This window comes from Pteropus medius, unplaced genomic scaffold, assembly GCF_902729225.1.
Source record: "Pteropus medius unplaced genomic scaffold, Ma_sr-lr_union100, whole genome shotgun sequence".
Taxonomy (NCBI): Eukaryota; Metazoa; Chordata; class Mammalia; order Chiroptera; family Pteropodidae; genus Pteropus; species Pteropus medius.
The window spans coordinates 4226955-4244244 of record NW_024350923.1 but is presented as its reverse complement, the minus strand read 5'-3'; the positions used below and the strand labels follow the sequence as shown (position 1 = coordinate 4244244).

General features: G+C 60.1%; 3 protein-coding genes across 8 annotated transcripts; 2 read left to right on the top strand and 1 right to left on the bottom strand.

Annotated features, from left to right (window-relative positions):
- Window positions 1–31: 31 nt before the first annotated feature.
- RAD9A (RAD9 checkpoint clamp component A) lies at window positions 32–5745 on the top strand. 3 transcript variants are annotated; one of them, XM_039840715.1, is made up of 11 exons: window positions 124–330; window positions 419–489; window positions 926–1054; window positions 1490–1604; window positions 1693–1792; window positions 3151–3257; window positions 3353–3462; window positions 3548–3612; window positions 3707–3829; window positions 4593–4800; window positions 4877–5745. In XM_039840715.1, the coding sequence occupies exons 1-11, from the start codon at window positions 297–299 to the stop codon at window positions 4970–4972; spliced, it is 1158 nt and encodes a 385-aa protein (XP_039696649.1). In that variant the 5' UTR covers window positions 124–296; the 3' UTR covers window positions 4973–5745. The 3 variants fall into 3 exon arrangements, with proteins under 3 accessions (XP_039696650.1, XP_039696649.1, XP_039696651.1); XM_039840716.1 differs by lacking the exon at window positions 3707–3829 and having other exon boundaries at window positions 32–330; XM_039840717.1 differs by lacking the exon at window positions 419–489 and having other exon boundaries at window positions 125–330.
- Window positions 5533–8737, bottom strand: PPP1CA (protein phosphatase 1 catalytic subunit alpha). Its single transcript, XM_039840718.1, has 7 exons — window positions 8580–8737; window positions 7934–8065; window positions 7534–7764; window positions 6924–7028; window positions 6269–6492; window positions 6052–6186; window positions 5533–5970 (listed from the first exon to the last, which is right to left on the bottom strand). Exons 1-7 carry the CDS (start codon window positions 8632–8634, stop codon window positions 5860–5862), a joined length of 993 nt encoding a protein of 330 aa, XP_039696652.1. The 5' UTR covers window positions 8635–8737; the 3' UTR covers window positions 5533–5859.
- On the top strand, window positions 8014–15485 carry TBC1D10C (TBC1 domain family member 10C). 4 transcript variants are annotated; one of them, XM_039840712.1, is made up of 11 exons: window positions 8014–8115; window positions 9025–9672; window positions 9961–10139; window positions 10859–10958; window positions 11188–11295; window positions 11384–11490; window positions 11689–11803; window positions 12511–12576; window positions 12678–12867; window positions 14540–14694; window positions 14964–15485. In XM_039840712.1, the coding sequence occupies exons 3-11, from the start codon at window positions 9988–9990 to the stop codon at window positions 15309–15311; spliced, it is 1341 nt and encodes a 446-aa protein (XP_039696646.1). In that variant the 5' UTR covers window positions 8014–8115; window positions 9025–9672; window positions 9961–9987; the 3' UTR covers window positions 15312–15485. The 4 variants fall into 4 exon arrangements, with proteins under 4 accessions (XP_039696646.1, XP_039696647.1, XP_039696645.1 ...); XM_039840713.1 differs by lacking the exon at window positions 8014–8115 and having other exon boundaries at window positions 8886–9654; XM_039840711.1 differs by lacking the exon at window positions 8014–8115 and having other exon boundaries at window positions 8887–9672.
- The last annotated feature ends 1805 nt before the right edge of the window (window positions 15486–17290 follow it).

Here is a 17290-nt window from a genome sequence, read left to right as displayed (position 1 = left end):
CACGCCTGCGCCAGACGCTCCCCGCTCACGTGACCAGCCCCCCCGCAACGGCCCCGTCACGTGACTGCGGAGCCTGTGAGCGTTTTTCTCACATGACGGAGGCGCGGGTGTGTGGACCAATGAGGAGGCGGGGGCGGGGCTGCCGGGGGCGCCGCGCGCGAACGGATCTGGGGCATCCGCGGCCCCGGAGACCTGGAGCTTAACTGCGAGCCGGGGCCCAGTTGGGGTCCCGCTGCGGGCCAGCCGCCAGCCTCAGCCCGGTCGCAGGCCAGGCCCCGTGCGGGTGCTGGGGCACCATGAAGTGTCTGGTCACGGGCGGCAACGTGAAGGGTGAGTTGGGGCTGGCCGGGTGGGGGGGCGGGGGCACATGGGACACCCCAAAGCGCCAGCTTAACCCGATTCTCCTTTCCCCTCGCAGTGCTGGGCAAGGCCGTCCACTCTCTATCCCGCATTGGGGACGAGCTCTACCTGGAGCCCCTGGACGACGGGGTGAGGGGGTGGGGTATGTGGGTGGGTGGGATTCCAACAGGGACCCTAACCTGGGCTTGAGTCTCACCTCCACCGGGCAGGATGACCGAGGACAGATTTGTCAGCTGAGTTTCAGTGCCCATCCCCCGGTGCTGGGGCGTCAGTTTGTCATCTTCCTAGGCCTGTGTGTGAATTGAGAGCAGTCGCTCTCCATGAAGTGCGGGGTGACAGGTGGGGGTGACTAGGGGTAAAGGCAGAGTGCCGACGGCCGTGTGGGGCCCTTAGCGGCGGGAGCAGTGCGGAGGCCAGCCCAGGGAAGGCGTCACGGAGCAGGTATCCGATGACTGGAAGGGGATTGTGGAGGACGTGAGGGCAGGTGTGCGAGCAAGAGCGGGCCAGCAGGCTGGGCCTGTTGCTGCCCCTGACCGCATCCCTCTCCCTGCTTTTCCCGGCCCAGCTCTCTCTCCGGACGGTGAATTCCTCCCGCTCTGCCTATGCCTGCTTCCTCTTCGCCCCGCTCTTCTTCCAGCTGTACCAGGCGGCCACCCCTGGTCAGGACCCGCTGCGCTGTAAGATCCTGATGAAGGTGAGGCCCTCCCCTCAGCCGCGGCATCGCAGCCCTCCAGGAACCTCCACCAGCACTGTGCCTGCTCTGGGCCACCAGTAATGCTCACTGGGGAGAGCTGCGTGCAGGAGCGGCTGGGTGTGCAGTGCATTGGGGGCATAGTGAGGACATCTGCAGAGGGGAATGGCACGTGTGGAGAGGGTGATTGATCCTGCCGGGAACCTGGAGAGAGTGATGACACTCAAGATGTTCCCCATCTGGAATGTCTTTCAAGGCATTCCAGATGGGGAACAGCGTGAACAAAGGCCTAGAAGTGTGTAAATATCCCACCGAGTGTGGGAGTCCTTTCGTGCTGTGACAGTGCTGGGCGCATGATGGGCCAGGGCCTACAGAGTTCAGAGGTGAGAGCTGGTTGGTGGAGGCACAGGGCTGGCCTGATACGTTTCCTCTGCTCAGTCGTTCCTGTCCGTCTTCCGCTCACTGGTGATGCTGGAGAAGACCGTGGAGAAATGCTGTATCTCCCTGAGTGGCAGGAACAGCTTCCTGGTGATCCAGCTGCACTGCAAATACGGTGAGTGGGCAGCTGGCCAGCCAAGGGGTTCCTGGGGTGTGGGGTGAAGGTTGGCAAGGCCCACTGAGACCCTCTCTGCCCATGTCAGGGGTGAAGAAGACTCACAACCTGTCCTTCCAGGACTGCGAGTCCCTGCAGGCTGTCTTCGACCCATCCTCGTGCCCCCATGTGCTCCGGGCCCCCGCAAAGTAAGTATTAAATTACTAGGGTCCAAAAGCTGAGCCTTGGATCTCTGTCTTCCATCTTTGGGGCCTCAAGGATTAATTTAAGAAGGCACTTCTACCATTTCCCCTACAGGGTTTCTGTGAACCTCAGTGTTCACCCAGCCCAGTTTGCTCTCAAGTTCTTGTCTGGCTCTTTAAGGGCCGAGGCTGAGTGGGGGAGGAGAGTGGGGTGCCTGTATTGTCCACCCTGAGGGGCCGCCTTCGTGTTCTGGCTGGTCACCTCTATTCTGACTTCTCCTCTAGAGAGCAGGTCTCTGGCCTAAGCAGCCTTGCAGGTCTGACTTTAAGCTTTGTGGTTCAGGGGCTCAAAGCCCTTCTTTGGCTTGATCATGCTTTTGGGGGTGTTCCCCATTCAAGGGAAGCCTTTCTTCCTCCCTGCCCAGGCTCTAGCCTTTAGGAGTCCCCGGGCCAAGGCAGGAGCCTGGTGAGATCATTGTCCAGGAGTGCTGCCTGAACCAGCAGCTGTGGGGCTGGAGCCATTCTGGGCAATCTGAGCATCCAAGGGCGTGCCCGCCCCAGGAGATGGGGACTCCTCCAGTGGAGGCGCAGGTCCCTGGAGAAGACCAGTGCAGAGAGGAATGGCTCTTCTCCTGCCCCTGCTGGATGCTCTTGGCATTCAAATAGCCAAGGTCTTATTCATTTCTTTTGGTAGCCACAGGACTTGGTAACTCGAAGGTCCCTTTGGGTCCTGACAGTCTGGTTTTCTGAGTTCTGTTGATAGCGAAAGAGAGAAGGCCAAAGTTCTGTTGTAGAGAAAGAGAGAAGGCCATCCATCACCTCTGATCTGAATTTTGAGGCTGGTTTTTTTTTTTTTTAATAAACAATTGTTTTTCATTTTCTTACGAACAATTTCAGATACATATGAAAACACACCAGCTCCTGTCCCAATTGTCTTGAGGCAAATTCTAGATGTTATTTCATTTGTAAATATGTATCACCACGTTATCCCTAGAAGACAAGGCTTTAAGGGTTCTTTCTGAAAGCTGAGTTTCTAGGGGCAGTATGGGCATGGTTTCCCACTCTTGGATGGGCAGGTGCTGCCAACCCAGTTTGGTCCAGTGCAAACAGTGCATCTTTCCTGCTGCCTTCTCTGGACTCGGCGATTGTCATCCCATCCCCTGCAGTGGACTTCTCTCCCACGGCCGCCGGGAAGCTTTCGTTGGGGCAGGGACCATGTCTTGCTCACGGTCTCCTTCCTGGGGCATGTTAGGCGTGGCCTATGGCAGTTCCCTTTCAGTGCTGGTGTGTGTCACTGCCCTGCCTCAGGTCCTCTGAGAGCAAAGCCACTGGGCCTTGGGAATAATGCTCTGCCCTCCTCACAGGCTTCTGGGAGAGGCTGTTCTGCCCTTCCCCCTTGCACTGGCCGAAGTGACTCTGGGCATTGGCCGTGGCCGCAGGGTCATTCTGCGCAGCTACCAGGAGGAGGCAGGTGAGGGGGCCGAACACGGCCGGGGACGGGCACAGCGCAGGGCTGGAGGGGGGGGGACCAATGGGCCCAGGTGTCTCCTGCTCCTGTCCCCACAGACAGCACTGTCAAAGCCATGGTGACTGAGATAAGCATCGGGGAGGAGGATTTCCAGCAGTTGCAGGCTCAAGAAGGGGTGGCCATCACTTTCTGCCTTAAAGAATTCCGGGTGAGGTTCTTCCCATGCCCTCCTTGCCCCTCCCATGCCCTCACTGCCCCACCCAGGGCCTCACTGCTCTGCCTCTCCTTCCCAGGGGCTCCTGAGCTTCGCAGAGTCAGCAAACTTGTCTCTTAGTATTCATTTCGATGCTCCGGGCAGGTAATTTTCCAGTCTCAGGACGGGAAAGGGTAGGGCTGTGGGGTGCCAGGAGCCGAAGGGCCTTGACCTTTTCCGGGACTCATCACCTGCCCAGGCCAGCCATCTTCGCTATTAAGGACTCTCTGCTGGACGGCCACTTTGTCCTGGCCACACTCTTGGAGCCATCCCCACACTCCCCGGAGCTCCACCAGCCAGCCCCTCAGCTCCAGGCTCACAGGTGAGGGTTCCCACCAGCCCCCTCCTCCTCACCTCTGTGTACCCGGGCCTGAGCCTGCTGCTTCCAGCTTCTGTACCTCCTCCCTTCTCCCAGCACAGACACTTCCTGTAAGGCCCCAGGCCCTACAGTGCTCACAGCTTCCAGCCCCACAGGCTCAGCTTTCCTGGTCAGCTGTGCTGAGAGATCCCCCCACCCAGGGAGTATTCCCCCAGGTCGGGCTGGCTTCCTTCTCTGGCTGAGGCCTCCCTTCTGAGCCTCCTCCCAGGCCAAGGAGAGAAAGGGGGCTGCTGGAAGCAGGGAGATGCCTGGGGTGGGGGAAGCAGGTGGCTGGAAGGGCAGGTGGGTTGGGGAGGACGGGCCCAGTGTAGTTGAAGCAAAGGAAGTTCGGTCTGGCCCCCCGCCCAGCAGGTCCCTGGGCCTCAGTGCTTTCCAGTTCCTGTCCCCTGGGAAGGTGGGGGCTTGGGCCTGAGGTGGCCCAGTTCACAGGACTTGCTGCTCCCCTCCCCCTGTTGAGCTAAACTAGCCCCCAGGATGCCTCCCTCAGGCCCCTACCTGAACTCTGATCAAAGGATTCCAGGCCCAGCCCCTCCAGGAAGCCGGCACTTAACCCCTGCATCCTCTCTTCTCCAACGAAAGCAGGAAGTAATAAAACTAAGAGATCCCCAGTGGTCACGCCCACCCCCCTGCCCCGTCCGGTCCTCCAAGGTGGGCTCTGCCTCTGCACAGTCTTCTGTTTTTTTGCTGACACCACCTCCACCTGTAGCACACCCTACCCGGACGACTTTGCCAATGACGACATTGACTCTTACATGATCGCCATGGAAACCACTGTGGCCAGTGAGGGCTCGCGGACACTCCCCTCCAACTCCCTCTTACCTGGCCTCCAGCCCCCCTGTAACTGTGGTCCCAACTCAGAGGAGGAAGATGAAGCTGAGCCCAGTGCAGTGCCTGGGACACCCCCACCCAAGAAGGTAGGGGCTGAGGTGGAGGCAGGGGTTGGGAGGCCAGGAGGGAGCAGCCTCCATAACTCACTGTCGCCTGTTCCAGTTCCGTTCGCTGTTCTTTGGCTCCATCCTGGCCCCGGCACACTCCCCGCAGGGCCCCAGCCCCGTGCTGGCTGAAGACAGCGAGGGCGAAGGCTGAACTGAGAACCTCGTCTGCGTCCACAGGCCCTGGACTCGCTGAAGCCACAGCTTCCCACTTCTCCCAGCGCCAGCCAGGGGCGGGTGGCAAGAGCTGACGGGTCCCGCTCTCCCTAGGCCCCATCTGGCTATTGGTTCTGTCATCTCCCCCCAATCCCCAACCAATCATGTCTGTTTCCAAGCTTGGCACTGAAGGGAGGGGCACCTGATAGGAGGTCCCTGACCTCTTCCTCCATGTGGCCAGAGCTGGACACACATCTTCCCTAAAAAAAAAAATCACAGTGGGGTTGCTGGCCCCTGTCGATTCATCTCTGCCAATCATGACTGTCCCTCAAATCCTAGGCACACCTCTGGGGTCCCTTTTGGCTGGTACAGACTGTTACTCTTGCTTTCTCAATTCTCTGGCCCTGGCTTGGAATTCTAGGTGCCCCAAGTGGACCTTAATGTGTGGCTGGGATTGCCCTGGCTGAGGCCTCGTGCCCAGTGAGCCTGCCTTCCCCAGTAGCTCTGGGCAGAAGGATGCCAGGCCCAGTGTTTGAGACAAGGGAGACAGGCCAGGGCGAGAATCCAGATTTGACCTTTATTCAAGAGACCAGATGGGTTGCCCAGGATCTGGCTGCCAGCCCTGAGGCCAAGCAAGGCTGGAGACCCACAATCTGGCCCTGCTTTGCCCTGAGCTGCAGCCTCAGCCCCAGGATCCTGCTTGCAGCCACCGGGGCACAGGCAGAGGGAGCCCTGGGGGATTGGATGCTGCTGATTCATTAAAAAAAAAAATACACCAAGCCTGTGTTCCCTTGACAAGCAGGCCTAGGGGGCCAGCACAACCCCCCACGGCTGCGTGATTTCTGTACAATCCACCATCTGGGGCAGAGGATGGGCACATGGAGGCTATTTCTTGGCTTTGGCGGAGTTGCGGGGTGGGGTGATGGGCCGCCCACCAGGGTTCAGGCCACTGAACTGCCCATATTTCCCCTTGTTCTTGTCGGCGGGCTTTAGGATCTAAAAGAGACAAAACTAGTCAGGCTCTTGAGGCTGAGCCATGGGGCCATCAGCCCCTTGCTTCCCTTTCCCCATCCTCACCTGGAAGGAGCACATCAGCGTCTCGTCCACACTCATCATGGCGCCTGCATTGTCAAACTCGCCACAGTAGTTGGGAGCTGAGAAGAGTGTCACCAGCTGCCGCTTGGCAAAGAACTCGTAGCCATCTTCTACCACCTGGACAAGGATGGGCCAGTTAGTTCAGCGGGTGCTGGCTGCCCAGGCCCTGCTCCCACCCAGACCAGAGCTGCCAGCCCACCTGGTGCGCTCGGCAGATGAGGTCCAAGTCGTGCTTGTGCAGGAACTTGGCCACCACCTCGGCCCCAAAAGTAAAGGAGACACCACGGTCGTTCTCGCCCCAGCCCTGCACGTCCTTGTCAGGGTCGGACCACAGCAGGTCACATAACAACCCCTGGTCAGGCACGTCTGTGGGCCGCATGATACGCCGAATCTGTTCCATAGACTGCAGGTCCGGGGACAGGCCTGGGGGCACAGGCAGCAGGTCACTTCTTCAGACAAGCCTCAAGGACCCTCCTCCTCCTCCTCCAGAAATCCTTGGCCAATCAGCCTCTGCCTCCCAGCCCTCTCTGGGACCCCTGGGAACCCAGGCAGGCAGAACTCTCGGCTATCTGCCCCAAGTCCTTGCCCACTAGGTGCTCAGCGCTCCCTAAAAAGGGGGACTGCGTGCAAATTCCATGCCCGACGCCGAAGCCACAACAGGGAGAGAGCGCAGCCAAACACTGGGAGTGGGGGACATCCTGCAAATAGTGACATCCATGTCCAGACACCAGAGAGAGCTGTTCCAAACAACTGGGAACACATCCTCCAGCTAACAGCTTCGTTCCAAGGCCCCCAGGGACGTGGCCAGGCTCTTTCTGCAGATTCCCTCAGCAGATGCCCCCAGCTGCCCTCACCTCCGTGGCAGCAGAAGATCTTCTCATCCACGATGGCAGCGATGGGCAGGCAGTTGAAGCAGTCGGTGAAGGTTTTCCACAGTTTAATGTTGTAGCGTCTCTTGCCTGCCCAGAGGAGGGTGATGGCTCATGAGGCTCACCCGCGCCACCCTCCACCTGGGTCTCGGCCTTTCAGGGCCTCCCAGAGTCAGTTGGGAGAAGAGCCTGGAGGGCAAGAAGAGCCCCCCTCCCACTGCCTGCCGGCCTTCCAGGAGGAATTCTAAAGCAGCCGAGTCCACTGAACCCCTGAGTTCTCATCTGGAACAACATCAGGGTTGGTAGAAAAGGGACAGGCCAAGGCCAGCTCTGGTTTATCTCAGCTTCTGGCCAGCAGAGTCCAATCCAGATAAGCATCCTAAGTGCTTAAGTAACGGATGTACTAGAAAAAGTGTCACCAGACAGGGCCCTGCATTAGAATGTGGTCAGCCCTTCAGTCAGCAACCACCCTCCTGACCACCAGGCCCCATAGCCAGAGTCTAGCAGGCATCTGTCAGATTGCGGAGGCCCCTACCACCAAGCCGACGTGAGGGGCCCACCAGCTGGGGCAGCCCCAGGCACGCAGCCGACTCACACTCATCATAGAAGCCGTAGATGCGGTTGATGCTGGCACACTCATGGTTCCCACGGAGCAGGAAGAAGTTCTCAGGGTACTTGATCTTATAGGCCAGCAGCAGACAGATGGTCTCCAGCGACTGCTTGCCTCGGTCCACATAGTCCCCCAGGAAGAGGTAGTTGCTCTCTGGAGGGAAGCCGCCATACTCGAACAGCCGCAGAAGGTCATAGTACTGGCCGTGGATGTCACCTGTGACCCAGGGAACCAGGTCAGCATTAGGTTCAGGGTCTAGACTTGAACCCAGGGCTAGGGTTGGGCTGGCCAAGGGAAGAGGAATCCATGGATTTGGGGGGAGGGGGGCGGGGAACAGCAGCAATGACACCTTCAGGAAGTAAAAGGACCTGAACAGGGGTCTCACCGCAGATCTTGAGGGGTGCCTCCAGCTCCAGAAGAATGGGCTGGCTCAGGAAAATCTCCCGGGATTTAAGACACAGACCACGGATCTCGTTCTCTGTCAGCTGTACATTCTTTCCAGGCCGGGAGCCCTGCACTGGAGGCGGAGTGGGGTGTCAGGACCCAGGTCCCTCAGGCAGGAGGAGGGTAGGTGGTACGGATGCCCCACGGGCACTCCTGGGGGCGCCTGGACTCCTGGGCCCCTCCTGGCTGGGGGCAGCTGTTGCTGAGCCTCCCGGGACGGGACCCCAACTACCCTCAAGGCGCTCGAGGGGACCGCTGTGCGCAAGGACTGCCACCCAAAACCCTACAGCGCAGGACCCCTTCCCCGGGGGGCTAGGCTTCTCAGGTTTCGCTCTCACCCCAGGAGCCAGGCCAACCCGTGCGCCCCCGGTCCAGTAGAGGGGGCTGCTCCCCGTGCCCAAGCACCCCCAGACCCCCCTCCCAGGCTCGCCGCGACTGAGGGGGGGCGGCTGCGGCCGCGGGACTTCGCGGCCCGTCCCCGCCCAGTCTAAGCTGGCCTGGGAGGGGCAAGTCCTCCCGCGTGCCACTTCCGGGCCAGGCCGGGGGTTAGGGCACAGCGGGCGCCCACCTCCCCCACCCCAGCCAACCTTCGAGCAGGCGCCCGATGATAGAGTCCAGGTTGAGCTTCTCGCTGTCGGTCATGGCGGCTCTGCCGCTCCGGCCCAGTAGCTCCGGGCCCGCTCCTCCCTCCCGCCCTCCGATGCCTCCTTCCGGCCTGGCGCTCCTTCCGCCCGCCCCGGCCCGCCGCCCCGCCTTCTCGGCAGCCCGCCCCGCCCCAGTCCGGTCGCTCCCCCAGCCCGCTGCCCCAGCTCTCTAGCGCCTCCTCTGGACGCCATGCGCAGCAGCCGCGGCGCCCCCTGGGGGCGGGGCCTCAGTGACGGGGCGGGGCTTGGCGTACCTGAGGCGGGGCCTGGTCGGTGGGCGGAGCTTTATGGAGTGAGGTAGAGTCTGGTTCCGCCCCTGAGGAATCACCCAGCCCCTTTCGGAGGCTATGGGGCCGGAAGTACTGTGGAAGTTGTTTTTCTCTTTCAGAGGCTGCACAGTCCTTCCCACCTGGTACGAACACATTGATAATCGTTTCCCCAAACTCTGCGATCAAGTTCTCTAAGTGCAGAAAAGGAAACAGGCTCAGAGAAGGCAAACGCTTGGTCCAAGACCCGGCCGAGAATCTGAGAATCTCTACCTCCTGAGTCCCTGTGGTTCCCCCAGGTGGAGGACCAGACCCAGGTGGCTGACCCAGACCGCTGCGTAGAACTCCGATCCCATTTTGGCTCACACTTCCTTTGGTGCAATGTAAATTAGTATTTTCTTAAGAGTTCTCTCATTGCCTTTTGAGTAACATAATGCATTGTATACACGTTAAAAGTATTACTTTGTGAAAAGCAAACATTAAATAAACCGTAATGCTCATTGGAACCCTCGGTTGAGTGTTTCACATACCAGTATCCTCAAAATTGAAGGCAGCCTGGCCTCCATCACACCCAGTGCAGGAACCCAAGCCTGCAGCCACCTAGGCCGTGGGGGGAGGAGCCCATGGCACAGGGGCACTGGGGCAGGCCGGAAGAGCCTCAGAGAGGAAAGGGTGACCCCCCCACACACGCTGGGGAGGGGCCCCCCAGTGGTTTGCTGAAGCTGTGGCTGAGGAGGAAGTGAGCGGAGGAGGTGAGGTGCAGCAGGGAGGTAAGCTGGGCTGGTGGGGACGGGGGCTGGGCCTGGGTCCAGGCCTGGATCCCGGCCTGGGTCCGGGTCCTCACATAGAGGCCTAGCCTTTCTGCCACTTAAGGGCCTAACCTCTCACCAGTAGAAGAGGAGACAGAAAAGGCTTGGGGGGGGTACCCTGAAACCTCCTCCCTCCGACACCACGGCCAGGTCCTGGGGCTAGGGACTGGCTGGGTGGGAGCCCAGGCCTCAGGCTGGCCAGGAGCTGCGTCTCACATCTCACATGTCGGTTGTCTCTACACTTTGCAGCCTGTTCCATCAGGGGTCTGGGGCACCATGGCCCAGGCCCTGGGCGAGGACCTGGTGCAGACTTGTGAATTGCAGGATGACTCCAGCTCTTTGGGGTCCGACTCAGAACTGAGTGGGCCCTGCCCATATCGCCAGGCTGATCGCTATGGCTTCATTGGGGGCAGCTCAGCAGAGCCCGGGTAAGTGGGGAAGGAATGGGAGATGGGCGGGGTGGGGCAGGGTACCACGATTGAGGATGGAGGCTGAGAGCTGAATTCTAGAGTGACGCCCAAGGGTCCTGGGAACATCAGGGACTCAACCAATGTCACCCATCCTCAGGCTCCATCCAGGTAGAGCCCTAAGGCTGGCATGGCTGAGGCAGGATGTCCTTGTCTGTCTCTTACCCCCAACCTCTGAGGGTTTGCACCTACCCTTGGAACTGAAAACCTTCCCCTTTTAATCTCTGGCCCAGGAATCCCTAATCCAAATCATGGTACCCACACTCCTCCTTCCACCTGCCCCCTTTCCCAATATACAAACAAAATAACAAGAGACACAAAGGAACTTGCCTGAGGTCACACAGCGATCAGAGACAGGACCAGAGTCAAACTCAGGACTCCTGGTCTCTAGTCCAGGGCCCTGTCGGACCAGCTTCCTTTATGAGTTGTCTGAACTGTGTCCCTATCCTGGGGGCCAGCCAACCAGCCCCTCCCCCAACACACACCTACACACCCCTTTCAGTCTTTCCTGCTTCCGCCCACATCAGAGCCACATCCTTTCCTGTCCCCATGACAACCACTGGCAACTCCTGGGTGATAGGTCACCCCCCAGAGGCTCACCGTGTTGCTTGAGGGCAGACAGATGTGGGCTGTAGGTAACAGCCACCCAGTGCCTGGATGCCTGTCCCATGTCCTCCCAGGCGGGGTCACCCTCCTGCAGACCTTATCCGCCAACGGGAGATGAAGTGGGTAGAGATGACTTCACACTGGGAGAAAACCATGTCTCGACGGTACAAGAAGGTGAGGGCGGGGAGCGGCCCCACCCAGGCCTCCTTGGCTAGTCCTCCTTTGCCTCCGCCCAGGCCCTGGCAAAATGTGCCCCTCCTATGTCCCATTACCTCCTGCCTTTTCTCCCTACCACCCCCCAAAGTGGCCCTTGCCCGATGACAAGTCATGTTTGGCGCCTGCCAACAGGAGCAGGGGAGGCTGGCCCAGCCGGCCTAATGGGACCCCTTGGCCTCACCCACAGGTGAAGATGCAGTGCCGGAAAGGCATCCCCTCAGCCCTGCGTGCCCGGTGCTGGCCCCTGCTCTGCGGGGCCCATGTGTGTCAGAAGAACAGCCCTGGTACCTATCAGGTAAAAGAGTTGGCAGGGGTCCCACCTCCCCTTCCCAGAGCCCTTGGCCACTCTGAGCCCTTACACCCACCTTCCCACCGACCCACAGGAACTGGCTGAGGCCCCAGGAGAACCACAGTGGATGGAGACCATCGGCAGGGACCTACACCGCCAGTTCCCTCTGCATGAGATGTTTGTGTCACCCCAGGGTCACGGGTACGAGGCCAGTGATGCCCAAGGACCCCCAGCCTCACAACCCCCCAGGCGTTTCGGCCCAGCTCCCCGCCCCAACTTTCTGTTTTTGCATCTCAGGGGAGCCTGCAAGGCTGGGGGTGGTGAGGCCTGGGCAGAGGCTATCACAGGGTAAGGAAGGGATGCGGGATGACTGGCCCCTAATGGGGTCTTTTGGCACAGGCAGCAGGGGCTCCTGCAAGTACTCAAGGCCTACACCCTGTACCGTCCCGAACAGGGCTACTGCCAAGCCCAGGGCCCTGTGGCTGCTGTGCTACTTATGCATCTGCCCCCTGAGGTGAGTGCCCTTAACCCATTCTAGGGACCTGAGACTCTGACCCTTCAATCCCAGTGACCCATGACTGCCAATCCCAGGGACTCTGAATTCAGGTACCTGGGACTCTTGACCCCCCAACTTTAGTGACCTAGGAACCTAGTAATTCTGTGCCCTGGACCCGTGATCCCCTAACTCCAGGAACTCTGGCTTCAGGGAACTGGGATCCTTGACTGCCAGACCCTGTCATAGTGACCCAGGGTCTCGACTGCTATCCTCAGTGACCTTCAAGCCCAGCGACCTCAACTCCTGAAACCTGGGCCCCTTTACCCCTGCCCCAGCCATCTAGGAGTCTAGGCATTTTCACCTTGACCTCACGACTCCTGATTCTGAACCCTGTGACCAGGATCCCTGACCCAATGACCCTAAGAACCCAGGAATTGAACTTTGGGATCTTCCCAACCCTTGACCAGTGAGCCTCAATTCTGTGACCCTCAAATTCAACACCCTGAGTCCTGTGACCTCCGACCCCCTAAACCCGTGGGTAGGTCTCTGTCTGGGCATGGGGAGGCTTTTGGTAAGAGCGCCCCCCCAGTACTGAGTCCAGGCTGCTGGCTCCTGAGTCACCACAGATGGTGTCCAGGCCCTCCGCAGCGCCCCTTCTCCCTGCCTTGTGGTCCCCTTTGTGGCCCCTCCACAGTTGGCACTCACGGCTTGTGCCCTGTCCCCAGGAAGCCTTCTGGTGCCTGGTGCAAATCTGCGAGCTTTACCTGCCAGGCTACTACGGGCCCCACATGGTGAGAGGCTGGGCTGGGATCAAGGGCATGGGGGAGGGGCTGGGGACTGAGAGGGGTAGAGCCTGGGTTTGGGAGTGGAGGTGCTGATGGCCAGTCCGCAGGAAGCTGTGCAGCTGGACGCTGAGGTGTTCATGGCCCTGCTGCGGCGGCTGCTCCCACGTGTGCACAAGCACCTGCAACAGGTGGGCGTCGGGCCCCTGCTCTACCTGCCCGAGTGGTTCCTGTGCCTCTTTGCCCGCTCCCTGCCCTTCCCCACGGTGCTGCGTGTCTGGGACGCCTTTCTCAGTGAGGGTAAGTGGCGGCTGCCAGGCTGCCGGGTGGGGGGGACAGAGCCTTGGGGTGCTCGGGGCGCACAGGGAATGAGCCAGACAGCTCTGTTCTGCCCAACCCGTCGCTGCCAGTCCTGGCCCTGGGTCTGGGTGCTGGGGGGTGCTGAGGGTGATGGCACCCTGCCAGCTCTGGGGAAACAGCCCAGCCCCAGGCCACACACCAACTGTGTAATGAATGGTGGCCCCTGCTGCCTGCCATGAGACCACTGAAGGGAGGTCAGCCTCTGCCTGGGGGCAGGGTGGGGCCAGGGAGTCTCCCCCAAGGTAGATGAGGCAGGAGCTGGGGCGATCACAGCAGGGCTGGGGGTCAGGGACGTGGGGACGTGGGGACGTGGCCAACGGTAGAGGCCTTGATCCCAGAGCCCACGGGTACTTGGTGAGCACTCACTGGTGCCACTTGGGCCACCAGAGTGAGTGGACCTACGTTCTGGTGGGAGTGGAGATGGAAGGCGTTGGTAAACAAATTAACGAGATATTTATAGATCATCATAAGTGTCATGAAGAAAACAGAGTGAGGAATGTGACCACATGTTAGGGGAGCTGCAGAGAGAAATTGCTCCTTTTCAAGATGTTTGTGGCTGCTTCGTGGAGGAGGGAAACTCGCCAGGGACATTGTGGAGGCTGGGAGCAGGACACTCTTCACAGGGTCCACGCTGCAGATGACTTGGGGGGTGTGGGCATGGAGAGAGGTGGATGCCTCGGCCAGGCCAAGAGCGAGGGAGTCAGGGCAGGGGTGAGCTGGACTCTGGGTCTTTAGGGCTCTGCCTCGGTCAGGCAGTAACCTGCCTGCCTTCTGTTCTACGTGGGTTGTCTGGCGGTTGCACCTGAAAAATGGTAGAAATCAATCAGAACATTTATTGAACACCCGCTGTGTGCCCAGTTGGCTCCAGGTTAGCTTAGAGGTCTGGCCATGGGTGTCCAAGTCGCCATCTATGCGTCACCTCCTCTCCAGCCTCAGACCTCCAGGGCGGGGCGGGGCAGGGACCGTTCAGTGTGGCTGAGCTATCCTTGTCCTCTCTCCACTGAGGACAACCCCTGCCACAGGCTCCCTTCCATAAAGATAATAGTAGTAATCGCTGTCATTCCTTTACAAGTCCCAGTTGTCACTAGGACTTGCTGGTTCCCTTCTTGCTCTTCTCAGCAGACCTCAAGCTTCCCGAGAGGGACTCTGAGGCTCCAGGGATGGCTCAAGGTCACACCTGTGTGCTAGCGTGTGTGTACGTGCACATGTGCACGGTGCTCTTGGCTTAGGGTGAGCAGCTCTGGCTAGAATCTCTCTGGAATCATAAAGTCACAGACTCAAGCTGGAAGGGCCTTAATGGGCACCCCCACCCCGACCCCCAGCCCTTCCTTGTAGGGACAGGGAGTTGAAGCCCAGAGAGAGAAGGCTTGGCATGAGGTGGTCAGTCGCCCTTGGCTCCTGGCAGGCTGCTCTGCCCAGAAGTGTCTGTGGCTGCCGAGACATACTCACCAGTCCCCCTAAATGGCACGCCTAGCCTCAGCCCTTGCTCCTGGCCTGTGCTGTGGCTGCAGAGTTACAGGAGGGTGGAAAGAGTCTGGCCAACAGGGCAGGTTCAGGCGCAGAACTGAGGAGGGGCCGGCTGTTCCCCACTGAGCGAGCCTCTGACTGGCAGGTGTGAAGGTGTTATTCCGTGCGGGGCTGACGCTGGTGCGCCTGGCACTGGGCACCACAGAACAGCGCCTGGCCTGCCCGGGGCTCCTGGAGACGCTGGGTGCCCTGCGAGCCATACCCCCTACTCAGCTGCAGGAGGAGGTCTTCATGTCCCAGGTAGGTGCCCCCCGCCCATCCTCCCCTGCTGCACAGCCGAGGAAACTGAGTCCCAGAGTGAGAACTGGTACTCAGTTCCTGTCCTCTGAGCGGCAGAGAATGTGAAAACCCCAGGCCTCAGGTGGCTTTCTATGGCTCCCTTAGCACGTCTGTCAGCCCCTCAGCCCTCAGTCACTTCCTGGGGCTGCGTGCTGCCTGCCCTGTGGGGACCTCATGGTTTCCTGCCCTCCCCCAGTCCAGGCGAACTCAGTACCAACCGCTCCCCACAGGTGCACAGCGTGGCCCTGTCCGAGCAAGACCTGCAGCGGGAGATCAAGGCCCAGCTGGCCCGGCTATCGGAGTCCAAGTCCGGGCCACTGCCACAGCCGAAGGCCCGCCTGGCTGGGGCCCAGGCCATCTTTGAGGCCCAGCAGCTGGCAGGGGTGCGGGGAGGCACCAGACCCGAGGTGCCCCGCATTGTGGTGCAGCCCCCCGAGGAGCCCAGGCCACCTCGGCGGAAGCCCCAGACCCGAGGCAAGACTTTCCACGGGCTCCTCACTCGGTCCAGGGGCCCCCCTATTGAGGGGCCCGCCAGGTCCCATCGAAGCTCCACCTCCTTCCTGGACACCCGATTCTGAAGGTCCCACTTTTGTGGATACAGTGCCCCTTCACCCCAGTTGCCTGAACGGCTGAAGCCAGCCTCACGAATGGGCACCGCACTTTACAGCCGGGATTTGGTGACAGCTCCCTGCCCACTGTCCACCGAGCGTGTAAATGAACCGCGAGGCGTTGGCTTGAAATAAACGATGAAAGATTTATTTAAAGGTCTTAGGGTTTGCAAACTGGAAACGTGACTAGGCGATACCCAGAGTGTCCCAAGGAAGAAAGAACAGCTGAGGATTTTTATAATAAAAAGCACATTCGTGAGAAGCATCCGTCCTGCGCTCTTAGGCTCCGGGTTGATTGGAGTCGGTAACTGTCCAGATGCCATGCGGTCTGGACACGTGAACATTCTTTCCTAAGTTCTTCATTTTTTCCTAAGTCCTATCTATAGGAATTTATAAGTCTCCAGGCATTGACGCACAACTGAAAAGTTCAAAAGTTTAAGTACTTGGTCTAGTTAAAGTAAAATAAAATCATTTCCTCATGCTTCAGCCCATTTGGTCTGAACCGACTGTGCCAACGGACTCCACTTGCGTCAGCTTAGCTCTACCGACTTCGTCTTTTCTTCTCTCATTCCTCACCGCGGACTGTGTCGGGCCCGCGATGAAAGAAGGTCAGAGAGTGGGGTTTGGGGGGCCCAGGCCCGCCATCCGCCCACAGAGCTGTCCTGGTGCCTGGGCCCTTGCAAGCATGGAAGCAGCGTCAAGGGAGTGTAGGGGTGGGGGCGGCTGGCTGAGCTAGGGGACCGCGAAGGACTCCTGGGGAGGTCTGGAATAAAGTCTGACGGAGCGGAAGCCTGGCTGGAATCGATCGCACAGCCTCCACCCCAACCCCTGACCAGCTGCCCTTCCCCTCCCGCCCTCGCCCTCGCCCTCGCCCCTTCCCGCCCCCGCCCCCACGGCCCCGCCTCTCCTAGTCCCTCCCTAGTCCCACCGGACACACCAAGGCTGCCCATTGGCTGCTGGAAGGTGTTTACCAGCAATAGGATCCAATGGTAAGCTGGCTCGCCCAGGCCCCTGGGGGGCAGGTAAGGCTCCCGCACCTGTGGGAGGAGGGCTCGCAAGTGGATGCGGGGCCCAGAAGTGGGGCTCTAGTCCCTATTCTGCCCTGACCCCATGGCCGATTCCCAGGGGCAGGAGACTCTAACCCAAGTCCGCCTCCCCCACCCATGGTCCTGGTCTCGTTTTCAGAGAGAGCCAGGCAGAAACAAAAGCCCAGTGTGCCCAGGACAAAGGAGAAAGGTCCCACTGGTCCTTGTCCCCTCCTGAAGCTCCACTGCACCCCCTCGGGACTGCCACCATGGAAACCCCCTCCCACACTCGCTAATCGCCCCCGTGGGTGCCTGGGGTGCCTGGGACGCGAGCCATCGTCAGGACGACAGGGTTGCGGTTCTGCGGTGCTCATTCCCGGGTACCCCGCCTCTCTATCTCCCAGGGCACCCTCCCCTGCCGCGGGGTGGAAGGCAGAGGGTGGGGGGCATGGCAGGACTCAGGAGCATGGGGAAAAAGCTTCTGGAATCCTTCCATGGTGGAGTCGTCGGTCTGCCCGTCTGCTGGTCACGACGGCTGTGCTGGAACATTGGGGTGGCCACCTGTCAGGTCCCTGATTCGGAATGTTTTAGTGACAGGGCCACAGGCTGCAGGAATGCACTCACTCTACATATGTTCACGTGGTACTTAGTGCCGGGCCGGGGCCTGGGTCCAAGGCAGACCAGCCCGCTCCCAGGGAGCGTGGGGGCGCATTACAGAGGTCCAGACCTAGATCTGGAGGGCTTTCTGGGGGAAAACTGAAGCTCGAGCAGACCCCACATCGGCAGCGGTGAACCTGCCCCCCACTACTGGGCACCCACCTCAGGCTGCCCTCCTGGGAGTGCGCTCTCTTCCGCTCCTACCTAGCCTGCCCAGCCTGGGCTCCGGTTAAGACAGCTCCCCGCAGGCTTCTGGGGAAGCCCCAT